At 41.1% G+C, this 14,379-nt stretch overlaps 1 protein-coding gene across 8 annotated transcripts in view; it reads right to left on the bottom strand.

The window, feature by feature from the left end:
- LOC121656166 (ankyrin-3-like) overlaps window positions 1-10,399 on the bottom strand; it is a 129,715-nt gene extending 119,316 nt beyond the window's left edge. For 5 of the 8 annotated variants that reach the window (XM_042011237.1, XM_042011236.1, XM_042011242.1 and 2 more), the window contains exon 1: window positions 10,096-10,399. In XM_042011237.1, coding sequence (XP_041867171.1) covers window positions 10,096-10,164 — 69 coding nt within the window. In that variant the 5' untranslated portion in view covers window positions 10,165-10,399. The remainder of the gene's footprint in view (window positions 1-10,095) is intronic. The other 3 variants (XM_042011240.1, XM_042011243.1, XM_042011235.1) reach the window with 2 other exon arrangements.
- Between the last annotated feature and the right edge of the window lie 3,980 nt (window positions 10,400-14,379).

Here is a 14,379-nt window from a genome sequence, read left to right as displayed (position 1 = left end):
TTAAACATGGCAATTAAAGCTGCAGTTGGCTGTAGCTTCATGATCTACTGTACAGGAGTGGTATCATTCTTTGCTAATAATCTGCATGATCATGCACATTCACAAGGAATGTTGTATTATTAACCCAAATATACATGAAAATGGATCAAATGTCTTTGTTACTCCACTAAAATAGGCAGTGGGGTCATTTTTACCAGCCAATAAAGCTGGTATGATGGTTGATGTTGCAGAAGATGACAAAATAATCCATATCACCTCCTGCAAAATGTCTGTTCAGGTTGTTCCATGAAGAAACAGATACACACCCACAACTACACACACTTGACAGATCCAAAGGGTATCTCATTAGCAGACTCACACCCTCACAGCTGGAGGTTGTCATATTGTGTGTTTGCTGTCACTGACCTCAGGGCAGGAGGAACCCTGCCACTGTTAGGAAAAAAAAAACAAAACAAAAAAAAAACAACTCACATACCAGCCTTCTACAACCACAGGGGCATTCCACACCATATACACACATATGGGCACACAACTCAGCTGAGAAATAAATATGAGTTACAGTAAAATCACCAGTTTCCTTGTATGACTCCCTTATGTCTCATCCAAGCCTCAGGCAGTGCGACATTCATGCTTCAGCTTATTGTAAGCCCAGTAAACACAGTTCAGTTATAGAGCACAAACCTTTGTGCCAAGAAGGCACTTTGTACTGGGCTATGATCAATGCCTAATTTTAAAATCCATAATTTCCACTCCGCTTCTGGTAACCATTCATTCGATGGTGCTCTTTGAGAAATAAGCTTCGAAAATAGAGCACTCCAGAGCAGAGTGGCAACATCAGGTAGGCTTGACGATGAAAAACTGAACTTTTCAAACTTTCTAATACAGCCTTCCTGTACAACTTCCTGGAAGGCTTATCTGTTGTGCGCACACACACACACACACACATGTCACATCTTCTAATTGATAGAGAACTAAACTACCCAGACTAATGAGACTAAGCACATTGTACAAATAGCACACAGCAATATGGCCCATACACCTTGTCAGCAGCACAGTGAAGCATATTTAACAAATGCACACCTCTATGTTTTTTTAAATTTTGTTTTAGTTGTGGTGTGTACATTAGCTACATATAATATCCAAGTGATATTTATACATGTTACAGAAAGTGGTCCAAATCTTACCTTACGTATACACTACATGACCCTGTACCACTTCAAAGTTTCTGCTCATCCAAAGCTCTCATTGTATTCAGATCCCTAAAAACCAAGAGCATCACTCAGGGTCTCTCCCTCTGCTCAGATTGGTCTTTTTTTTACACTCACATCTATCCACCTGGAGCTAAGCAGTATGTGTGTTGCAAGATGCTGTGAAAACTAGTAGGATGTAATATTTTAATGAAGGCGTATACGTGTCAAATGTGACTAAACATACTCTACATGGCTTGATTTGATTATTGCATACTTCTGTTCTGAAAATGAAGTTTACATGGTAGGGGCTTATTCACAGTAAGGACTTAATCAGACCTTAACCAACTAATATGGTGAAAGGTTGTGTATTGGAGAGACGTGTGGATGCAGCTGAAGATTCACTTATAAAAAACAAAGACTGTCTAATAATTAATGATTCAAGTTTGTTTTGTGCTAGTAAAATATGAAGTAATTGGCTACGAAAAAGTCAAAATTATCTCTGACTTGAAATGGAAGAAATGGAGGACCAGCTTTAAATGAAGGCAGACAACCACCTATACCCCATCCCTGAGGAGCATGGGATATGATCAAATCAAAACCACATTAGTCTGTCTTCAACAGAAATTGAGGTATCAATATCAAGCTATCTGGCTCCTCTGCTCTGTAGCTGTAAGAGGAAAAGAGAGCAGGTAAATTGAAGACTAGATGAGGAGAGAATTTTCCTTCTTGCAGTGAAACCTGACAAATGTCACAGAGACCAGAGGAACCAATGTTTCTAGTTATGTAATTGTGAGATAGAGAAGCCTCCTATGTGCCATGACAGCCAGTGAAGCCCCAGTGTTCCTCATGCATCCCTGCAGGGACTCATTTTAGATGTAAATCTGAACATCCACTTGCAAACAGTTTTGTTCTCATCCACTTCTTAGTTTCAGATGATGTGAATCTCTAGGCTTGGCTCTCTTTTAAAGATGCAGTCCCTCTGGTCCTCTCCTGCCTCTCATCCATCATCTTCACCCACCTTCTGAATACCTACTCATTCTTTCCAGTCCCATTTTACTGATGCACTTGTACACAGGTGGAGTTGCCTTGGGGCTCAAAACAGGAGCTTTATACAGTGCTTGCAGTTCCCTGTCCACCCCTGCACCTTCTCTCTGTGCCGTTTCAAGAACCCACTGATAGGGTTGCCCCTGGAAAAAGCAACCAGACAGCCTGGGAAATAAATATAAAACCATGAATAAGATAACAACAGATTGCCCTAGATGTTAGACACTGGAATTTGGAGATGACTTGAAGCCTACATAATCACTCACACTACCATCTTTCCTTATCATCAGACAAAGCGTGTTTAGTGTCTTAGCACACATACTGTACCAGAAAAGGATGTGAATACACTGTCTCCAGGGAAAGTGTTGCACTTTATATGACCATCATCCATCCCAGCCACCTTCTTATGACTTTCATGTGGCACAAGGATGTGGCACTTTTCTACCCAAATAAATTATTTAACTGAACTTAATCAAAGCCATTAAAGGAACCCCCACAAACAGAAAAATAAAAAAAATAAAATGTTAAAAAACACCAGGAGCCAGCTTGATTTTAAGCAAGCAATTGTAAGGATACTGACAGACCATCAATGTACAACACTTAAAAATGGCTGCTTAGCCCAGCAGGTCTCCAGGATGTCTCCCCCACCTGGTTTACTGGCACCAGCTAAGCCTGAATTGTGCTAAACTGACAATATGCTTTATATTTTAAAACAAAGCCTCAGTTTTGTGGCACTCTGTCAGACATTTTCAATTTTGGAGGAAGCCAGATCCTGCTGTTAAGTGCATCTTCAAGCTGGGAGCCAGCAGAAGGATCTTAGCACATTGCAGTTTTATCTATTTTATTCACTAGGATGCTTTCATTCTTCATCCCATGGAGGAAGCAGAGGTGAGCCATCTGGCGAAGCTCCACTGGATGTATTCCTGATCCCAGAATACATCATCTGACTTAAATAAACAACACCTGAGAACCAAAATGAGAAAGAGGGGTGCAGATCCTAGTTTCTCCTTTTCAGAAATCTGTCTTTTTTTCAGTCAACAGTGTTGTAAATGTCACAGGCCTCTTTCAGGTCAGATTGTAGAGCCATCAGCTGTCAAATCTGAAACTTTAATCCAAGCTTCTTGCACCCACGATGCTTGCCATGCATATTTATTGGGAAAAACACAATCAGCCTGCACACCAACCATGACAAACAGGAATTTACATCACATGACCAAATGTCTTTACTGTGGGAATCAGCGTGGGAATAGTGGGCTCTTTGTTATTGCCTGTATCACAACCTAAGACTTATTAACATCATCAGTCTCTGTGTTGCAAATTTGTATGGTCTAGTCTAGAAATAAACCAGTGATTTAAATCTGCTTGCATTCAGTGTTTTTGTTTTCTGTTGTAAAGTCAGTGATGTTAAATTAAAAAGTAGGAGAATGCTGCGGTCACAACAGGGTCGGCAGACAACACAGTCAACATAAACCACTGTTATTGCTTTTGGTACAGAACAAAAGCTTTTGTCATCATGCTCAGCTGCTTTAATAGTTGCCATAGCAACATTAGACAAGGAGAGGCTTAAGGTGGATCCCAAACTAGATAAAAGAGGTTTCTATTTCTGATGGTGAAATTCTGTTTAATCGTATTTTTCTCTTTTTCTCATACCATTGAGAAAAAGAGAAGAATGAAAAGAGCACAACAGAGCGAGATGTAAAAAGCTTTCCAGATGGAGGTGTGGGAATCGGAAAAAGCTCTGAGGTTTAGGCAAAAGTGATGGACAACAGAAGAAAATGGCTACCTAAATGCACTTTATTACTCTGTAGCTATAAGCAGCCAGGGCTGAAAGTACTTTACATTAATATTTTGTGGTGATTCAGTGACTTTTCTTTTTTCTTTCTTTCTTGCTTCCTTTTTTTTTTTTTTTTTTTTTTTTGCTGTACTGTCATTAAAAGCATGGGCCCAAAATATCAGCCAGTACTCCATGATTTAATTTTTATACTGCTGGGTCTTTTTTTTAATTACAGACAGGTTTTCAGACAGGTTTAATAAGACACATTCCAATATGAGATCACAACCCGACTCTGGCTCTAGTCATTCTTTACAGGAAGACAAACACTCCTTTATGTTGCACTCTGCTCTCTTTGGTATTGATTAATTTTTCACAGACTGTTTGAAAATAAAGAAAAAAGAACTGAGGCATTTCTTCAAATTGCTTGGCTTTGCTGATGTTGAGTGTTGTTGTTGGGTGCTTGTGAAGAGAGAGGGAAGTCCTTGGATTATGTTAATGAGGTCTGGTTCAACAGCTTGTTAGCTCTTTGCACGCGCTACACTTGAATTCCATCTCAGCCCTGCCTATAATAGCATTTTTCTTTGTCATGTAACCTCCTCAGGTTATGCTTTCCAAGTTTGTTCAACTTGTTGCCAAACCATCTCAATATGCAAATATATTTACGGTTGCTTGAAAAGGCCAAGTTCAAAGCTGCAGCGTGAAGCTTGATGGCATGGTACATGAAGCAATAATCATCAAATACAGGGATAACCACATTCTTTGGAGTGTGGAAACGAGGCTACCTCACGGTCCCTCTTCAAAGACGGTAGTGAAGCATGCTGGCCCCTTAAAACCTTCTCTACAGTAGTCTGCAGTTGCAAACAGAGCTCTGAAGCGACAGCTAAAGAAACAGTTCTCTTTCACAGTTCCTTCTTCTCTTCCTTTCCTTCTTCTCTGTCACTGCCCAGCTCACACCTCACTCTCACATCTCAATCTTGTTCTTTCCCCTCCATCCACACTTCTCCCCTGGTCCCTCGCCTTCTTTTCCACCTCATCTCTCCCTCCCTCCCTCCTTCTTTCCTTTCCTCAGTGGAGAGACAGGAACAGAGACAGTTCATCTGAGAGTGATGGAGCTCTGACAGGCTGATCCCTCTGCCCTCTCCCCAGGGTGTGCAGCTGTGCCCGGGCTCCAAGACGCCTACCTACCCAAACACATCCACACAGTAACCTCAGGAATACACCCACCTACACACATGCATACATGCATTTATAGAGCTGCTGAGGGATTGCACGTGTATTTACTCACACCTCCACACTCAAACTAATAAACAACATGTGCACATGTGTGCATAGCTTTATATTAAATCATCATCACACTATGCTGAAACAAGGGAGGCTAAAGCTGTAATGTGATGAGGAATCCCACACTTTTTTTTGGGCTTGACAGAAACAATCTGTCCAGTCTGAAAATAAAAATTAACTATTAGAGTTTTGTATCATTTCATTTTCAGTCCTAACACGATATCTCAAATGTATATTTAACATTCTTTCATTTTTTGCAACTCATCAAGTGAACACGTTGGTCTTTTCAGAATTCAGCAGCTGTCCCTGTTTTTTTATTTTCCATTATCGATTAATTTGATTTGGATTTAATTTTTTTTTTAAATCCACTATAAGGAAGATATTGACTTTGCAGCCAAAGACAAAAATAATAAATCCTTATGTTGCAGCTGGAAAAAGAGAATATTTATCATTATGCCTGAGGATCATGTATTCTGTTAAATGATTATCAAAATATTAATAAACACCTCTACTGCATTCATTACAGTGTTTTTTTTTCTTCTTCCAGATACTCTCTACAATAGTCCATGAGGCATAACCTCTTTAAGGATTTGATCTGTGCCAAGTCCATTAGCGTAATCTGAAAAACAAAAACAGCACTTCCACTGCTCTCCCCTCCAAACACACACACACACACACACACCCACCCACCCACACACACACACACACACACACACACACACACACACACACACACACACACACACACACACACACAATGATGTCTTCCATCAGCACATTCACCAGTGCCCTGCTGTTATCTGGGGGATGCAATGTGCCATTTCTCTTTGAAGGCACTGTCACAGAACGGCTTATTTCACCAGTCCTCCAGACGCAGACCTCTCCGTCTCTGGCAGGGTTTTTCCATCCAAGACAAAGAACAGAGCTGCCCAAGCCTTGCTGCCTGGATGACTGGCTGTCTCATTAGGAACAAGACAACAGAGGCAACACAAAAGAGAAGATGTATGCAGTCCAGAGAAAAGTGAAAGGATGCATGAAAAAAGCTAAAGTCATCATTCTTTTTCTGTCTTTTGCTGCCGATTAAACCATATTATAAGTTCAGTCAGGGAGCAACTGTTTTTAAGCAGCATACAAATAACTTATGTGCCTTTTGTAGTTTCGTGAGTGAGAGGATCAGGGACGGACATATAATCAAAATGAGGGACTTGTTTGTGACAGAATCTGAATATTTCAGTGATACCGCATTTCTCAGCTGTCTCTGCTCATCAGTCGGCTTGATGTTGTTGGAAGCTTTGACAGAGGCAACTTTTGTTTTGCTTTTCTGACACAAATGCTCCTTACACAACCCTTATACAATCACTAGGAAGTTTAAGCATACAGTCTGTCTTGAGGTTACGAGCAGTTTATTTATGGAAGGTATAAACCTGGTAAAAAATATGGTGTTTCTAAAGCATTTCAGTGTAAGCATCTCTTATGTAACGTTGTGTTTACTTCACTCTGGAGATTTATTTGGTGAAGTCACTGATGTGGGCAAACTGTGCATTATCATTGGCACTAGTTCCTCAATTTATTTAATCTCACTCACACCAGATCCTTCTGTAATGCTCACTTGTTTACTCTGTGTGTGGTTCAGAGTTAATAAAATTTATCGTTCCAGTTATTTAAGCTTTTTTGTTTTTTAAGTCAAACAGATTAATTTTGTTGCGTTTTGGGATTTTGGAAGAGAGATGTTTCTAATAAAGTCCTCTGGGTTATTTTCTCTTGGAGATCAGTTTTTCTTTCCCATTTTCTGTTCTTTTTATGTGTGAGGAAATTTCTCTTTGAGCAACTAAACTGAAACTCATCAGAGCACAGCAAAGCAGATGTCCATTGGCAAGCCTGTGGAGGCCCATTGTACTAGCACAAACCCAAACACATGTTCAAATATTTGATAAAAGGGTTTAGTTTCATCTAATGGCAGCTTCTATGCAAAGAGGAATATAAGCAAGTGAATTTTCTGTTAATATAGTCAGTGTACGCCAGTGTTTGTGTGTGTGTGTGTGTGTGTTATGTAAACCTCATTATCTCTATCACTATATCAAATTCTTATCATTAAGCCTCTATGAAGTCATGAAGCATTTGAAGGAACATCAAAGTGCAACACAAACGTGCTGACAAAGAGCCTGAAATACACACTTAAGTTACACTTAAACACACATGGATTAATAAACAGAGAAATTCATAAAACAGGCATAAGAGTGTGATTGGTTTTGATTTACAACTCCTGTCATAATCAGGGTAAGTCTGGGACCTTGAGTCAAAAGATGTTTGATTGTATCCTTGAGCTTCCACCCATCACAGCAGCTGCCTCATGAAAAATATATTTCTGTTCTAGCCACCAAGTTCACCAGTCCACCCCTTCCCTCCTCCTCCTCCTCCTCCTTTCTCCCCTGCCTGTCTCACCCTCAACATCTTTCGCTCAGAACAGAAACTAGTTGCCATGGCTACAATCATTAACACATCTGGCATATTTATCTGGCCCACACATGCACACACAGAGTAACGCACACAATAAACAACACATGTATATAAAAAAAAAATAATTTCAATCTTTTTCTTTTTTTTTTTTTTTTTTTTTTTTGGAGTTCTCAGTTTCATGGCAGTGTGGAGCTTGTGTGAGGGAGATAACGGTTTGAGGCTTGGTGGGGAAAATGCTGAGAACTTAACCTTCTTTATCTTAATCCTTTGGGAAATGAAGTTGGAGATGGAGAATCTCCATGATAGTGATATATTCCAAACTTATCTCTAACATTTAATGAAGAAGAGCCTTATCCATACTTTTTTTTAATTAAAATGATCTCAATATTTGAGAGTTTCAAGATCTGACAATCCTATATTGACTCACTTGTGTGTATTGAGATAATGAAGACGCAGTTTCTATGTTGTGTAATACAAACACACAGCTACTTGATTAATTTAATATTCCATCAAATGCATGCATGATCTATCAGAACAAAAACATCTCAAGGGGCTTTAGTGTGCACATCACATGATCCAAACAAACTGATGCCAAAATCCCAGTGGCCACGTGAACCATGCAGACTGAGGCTAAGTGTCAGCACACTTAACTGTGTTCTGGCATCACTTCACTTTTTGGTAGGCCAGCGCTGGTCCAGTAATGGTTGCCAGATTTGCTCAGATTTTGAGTCTTTGGAAATGGAACAGCCATGGCTAAAACTTGTTTTATTTATCTTATATATGGAACCGAAAATCATGTAAAAAAAGACCTGAATTTGGGAAGGATACAAATCAAGTTAAGCTTCATAACCTAAATTTAGACCGATTTGGGAATATCAAACAATTCCTTGACCAAGTGATCTGCTCTAGACCTGGATTTGACTTAATGTGGGACCAAAACATTCAGTCTAGTGCATCATAAACTAAAAAAGTAAAATAAAAACAAAACAAAACAAACAAACAACAACAACAACAAAAAAAAACCCTCCCGCCTCCTTCCCACATTGCACATTACTTTGTTACAGGAGTTGAAATTTATTGAAAGGAGCTTATATGCTGCAACTTGTGTAAAAGAAATGGTCATCTTGAAATATGATTCATGAGAACACTTTGCTTTTCATAAATGTATTCTTAAATGAGTCTATAAGTAGTAAACAAGGTCCATTTACAAGAGTGTGACACTGTGTAGACATTATTTACTTTAGTCAGTCATTTGAGAAACCGGATTGACAGCTTCACCATTAACAGTGGCTCACTTCATAGATGCTTTAAATTTTCTTTTTATTTTTTTAATGAGACCGGTAGCATACATTTTCCATTCGCTTTGTAAAACTTATAGATTGAATGTAGTTGTGGATCCAGGCCATCTCAAATGGGTTGGAAAGTACGTTACATTTGCATATTACTCAAGATATGTTTTTTGTGTATCTGTGCATGATCAGTGGCTTTCATCAGCCAAAGCAATTCATCAAACCTTTCCCATACAACAGCGTTGGAGGCACAAGAGCAAATCAGTCATGCTTCAGTTGTACCACAAACAGATACACTTGAGGTATTTTAACCGTCAGCCACATCCAGAAAGCCACACAGAGGTGCACTCATACCAACATTCCACGCCATAAGTCAAAACATGTCTTAGTGGTCAACACCCTAAATTAAATCCCACAAAAACAACTCCTGAGGAATATAACAGCATAGCATGTTACACACAGTGGTTGTGACTGAGATTCACACACTCATACACACACACACACAGCTGTGAAGGAGTTTGACAGCACGACAGATGCCTGCGCTGTACGTGCATTTGCTGCCCCCACCCTAACCCCTGAGGACATCCCTTTGCTTTCCATTCTAAACAGTATCTGCACTTTACATACCAGCGAGCTTCCAGTCAGTCACCCACAGCAAAACAACCAGACCAACCAGTTACAACATCAAAAAAAGATAATGACTGATGACTGAAGTGAGGCACTTCAGTCAGCTTTGATAGCATTCCAGGTGAGGCTAAGTACATATTTCTCTGTCACACTTGGGCAACAAACAGAAAATAGTCACGCAAAAAACCCCCTAACCTATGAACCCCTCAAAAAACAATCAGATGTACAGACTGTACTTTAAGTATATTTACTCTTACATAATAAAAACTGACTTTATTAGCAGACATGAAATCTGTTTAAAACATGGTCAAGAAGATCTTCACTGTTTTTGTCATGTCTAGCTCAACAATTAGTCTCACCTCATCAGCTCTTACTTTCTGAACAAACACATGAAAGATCACCAAGACAAAGACAGCTCTTTCCTCTCTCTTACCTTCTTGCCTTTCTTCTTGCGATGGGCTGTTTTCCCGCTGCCTGCTTTCTCCTTAGCTTCCTCACTCATATTCAGAGATCTCCCCCAGTTCCTCTCCTCTCCTCACTTTTCATAAAATCCAGCATGTAGGAGCTTGTGGAATGGAGAGACAGCGGCTGCCTTCACTGGTGAAACATTGCCTCAGAAATGTCCATTTAGGAGCAATGAAGGAAAGGTTGTTCCATGCAGACTGGGAGTGTATGAGGAACGAAGAGAGACTGGGTGGACTGTGCTGATGCTTTCTCTCGCCTCCTCCTCCTCCTCTCCTCTTCCTCTTCACGTTCTCAAACACACATACACACACACATGCTTGCGAACACGCTTGCTGAGGTCCACTCCCACTTGCTGCCTTTGCCGTGCGCAATTGGCGACTGTCTCCGGCGCACTCAGAGGCAGGGTGTGGAGGCAGGAAGAGAGTGGAGAGATAGAGAGTGAGATGGAGGAGGATGAGGAGGTGGTGGAAGAGGATGTTGATATATATATATATATATATATATATATGAATGATGAAGGAAAGAAGAAATGATAGAAGAAAGTAGAGTGAGGGTGTTTATTCTTGTCTGGTTATGGTGCTGCCTACCTGAGATTGGAAATTGGAGACTCCTCCCAAAAAGAGTAAGAGACAAAGGCACAAAAATATGGTACATAGAAAGGGAGACAAACGGACAGGATGAAAAAAAGACAGAATAAATTATTGGGTCAGACAGAGAGGAAGAGATTATGAGTGAAGTGAGAGCTCTACTGGTGTTAGGGTGAAAGAGAGAAAGGCTGAGACAGAAAAGAGAAGGGGGCGTGATCCATGCAGTCCTTTCACTCTGCTGGCTGGATGATTTCTGCTGTTGCTCCCTGCACAGACGTTGTGACATGACATGAGTTCCTCTTTGTACAGACTAGCAGAGAAACAGAGACAGCGAGAGAGGGTTAAAAAGAGAGGGAGAGGATCATTAACACGATGCATCAGGTCCTTCCAGAAAAGGAAGTCTCCCCACCAGCCTCTGCCAACAGGATCAGCTTACTGGAAACTGGAACAGAACTGAACTGCACTCAGCACTGACTGCCTCCCCAGCAAGAACTGTAAAAGTCTTTTTGAAATACAGACAGACAGGCTGCTGGCATACACACACACACAAGCTTGGTATTATCCAAAGAATATCCAGCCAATAACATCCAACACTGACAGACTCTGAATTGACAGAAAGAGCACGACGGCTGAGCATATACAAGCGACAAAGCTCTACTCCAGCTAATGAAGCAGGGGGGGGCACAAACAAGTCAGAGAAAAGAGGGGGGAAATGGGAGCAAAAAGCCCTGGGTGACACAGAATGAGACATAAGAGGGATGGGTAGGGTAAGTGGAGGGAAAGAAGAAAGGAGGAGAAAAATGACAAGAGGAAATGGAGATGAGTATGGTAGGAGGGGTGAAGTCAGACTGTGATACCAGAGAAACCATCAAACCAAAGGTGTGAGGGGAGGATGAAGAAATAAATGAAAAAAGAAGTAAGGAGTAGAGGTACAGAGAGGCAGGGTTTGTTGTGGTTGCCCTCCAAACAATATGTGCTTTATTCTGGGGGAGCGCTTTGCTGCAACCCTCCCTTCCCATCTCCACCTCCTGATGAGCTGCCATCACCACCATGCTGCCAGAAGTCAGTCCAGCCTCACCCACCCCCCTACAACCTCAACATGAAGAGATTAAGAACAGGATTTCTAGAAATGTCAAGAAAAATATTTTTCGTATGACAAACCACAATTTAACAAAGACAGACTACCAGTGTGGTTTTGTTTAAAGCTGCAAAGTTAGAACTCCATTTTATAAATGTATTTAAAATAAGCAATAAATGAATCAGAAAAATGAGCACTTGAACATTTGAGTTTAACAAATTATCACAAAATGTTTTTAACTCAGTTTATCTGCACTCTATACTCAACAGTCTCTGCACTCCATAACAGATCCCCCATACCATCACAAACACAATCCTGTAATCAAAACTGATTCACCAATACAGCTGTTCAAATAAATACTTTCACTGATATCAGCTTTGTGAAGATAGTATGTTTAAGTTGGGTGAAAGATAATGAAGCACTGAGCAATGAAAGCCCTTAGCTTATGTTACAGAAAACACAATAAAATTTGACCGCTTGATTACATAAAAAATCAAAATCATTCTAACATGTAAACTAAACTCATGTCAGGGCTCTGTTAACAATAATTATTAGTTTAAAGAAGGTAAGACTTAGAGGATTTCACATAACCCTTACAAAATGTGTTTCCAAAAAGATGAACATGTATCTATACTTTAAGTGATGTTACAGCTATTTTAAAGAGTGGTTGTGTGAAGCAGCATTTTAGCAGGTGAGAGGCAGGTTACACCCTGTACAGGTAAGCAGTCCACCGCAGGGCCTATATATAGATATCTTCTATCATTTCTTCTTTCCTTCACCATATATATATATATATAGAGAGAGAGCGAGAGAGAGAAATAGAGAGAGAGAGAGAGAGAGAGAGAGAGAGAGCGAGAGAGAGAGAGATCAAAAACACTCTAAGAGCCTTCATTGCAAACTCAGTGAAGCTGTGGCAGACCACCCTTAAGGCCAACTTCAAGCCAGTTGCACAAGTCTCCATCAAATGTGTTATATATCTGTCCCTGCTGCTGTTCTGGACAGACCTGAACCCCCTCAGCCAATTAATCAACAAGACTAGCTATACCAGCTATAGCTACTGGCCCAGGAATGGGGCCACCATCAGTCACCTCCTCTACATGGATGACATCAAGCTGTATGCTAAGAGTAAGCGAGATATTGACTCACTGATCCACTCACTGGGGGCGGCGTGGCTCAGCAAGGTAGAGCGGTCGTCTTGTAACCTAAGGGTTGCCGGTTTGATCCTCGGCCAAGTCGAGTTCATGTCGAGGTGTCCTTGGGCAAGACACCGAACCCCTAATTGCTCCTGATGGGTCGTGGTTGAGTGCCTTGCATGGCAGCTTCCGCCATCAGTGTGTGAATGTGTGTGTGAATGGGTGAATGTGATGTATAATGTAAAGCGCTTTGGGTATCATCCCAGGTACAGTAAAGCGCTATATAAATACGGACCATTTACCATTTACCATTTACATCACCAGGATCTACACCAGGAACATGGAAATGTTATTCGGACTGGAGAAATGTGGCCGAATGCTAACAAAGAGAGTGAAGGCAGTCCATATAGAGGGCATTGCACTCCTAGTGGGCAGAATAACAGATGTTTAGGAGAGCTACAAGTATCTTGACATACCACAAGCAAACAGCAAACCACAAGAAAAGCTGCTACAGCTAAATATCTGCAACAAGTAAGGCAAGTCCTGAGAAGTCAGCTCAACGGTAAGAACAAGATCCAGGCAATTAACAGCTGTGCCCGTGATCAGATACCCAGCTGAGATAATAAGCTGGCCAAATGAAGAAGTTCAAACCACAGATGTTAAAACACTGTTCACCATGAAAGGGGGGTTCCACCCCAAATCCAGTGTCCAGAGGCTTTATGCTAAGCGCAACGAGGGAGGTCAAAGACTAGTTAGTATCAAGGCCACTATCTAAGATGAAACATCCAAGACCAATGACTACATCAGGAAGATGACCCCAAGAGAAGAAGCACTAAGTGAATTCTTAAGGGAATGGAACCTGGTAAAGAATGAAATGGAAGAACCATCATGGGAGGGCGAGCCCCTGCATGGGATGCACCACCAACAGACAGATGAAGTGGCGGATATGAACAAATCCTACCAATGGCTAGAGAGGGCTGGACTGAAGGACAGCACAGAGATGCTAATCATGGCAGCACAGGAGCAAGCCTTGAGTACCAGGGCCCGTAAAACAGTCCAGCACCTCACAGCAGGGTGCAAGAACACATGGAACACCATAACCAAGTAGCCGACATAGTGTACAGAAACATCCTGTGCAGAATATGGATAGGAGAACCCTAGGTCACAATGGGAAACCCCTCCCAAGGTGGTGGAGAATGAGAGGGCTAAGGTGCTGTGGAACTTTCAGATACAGTCCAACAAAATGTTGGTGGCCAACCAACCGGGCATTCTGATCATGGATAAGCAGCCAATGGAAGCCGTAGTGATCGATGTAGTCATCCCCAACGATGGAAATGTCAGGAAAAACAAGAACACAAGAAACTAGAGAAATATCAAAGACTCAAAGAAGAACAGAAGAAATCCTGGAAGGTGAAGCCACCAGTAGTACCAGCGGTCATTGGAGCACTGGGACT

Source organism: Melanotaenia boesemani, chromosome 16 (assembly GCF_017639745.1).
Source record: "Melanotaenia boesemani isolate fMelBoe1 chromosome 16, fMelBoe1.pri, whole genome shotgun sequence".
In the NCBI taxonomy this organism is placed as follows: Eukaryota; Metazoa; Chordata; class Actinopteri; order Atheriniformes; family Melanotaeniidae; genus Melanotaenia; species Melanotaenia boesemani.
The sequence above is the reverse complement of the archived record's forward strand: the minus strand, read 5'-3'. Positions and strand labels throughout refer to the sequence as shown.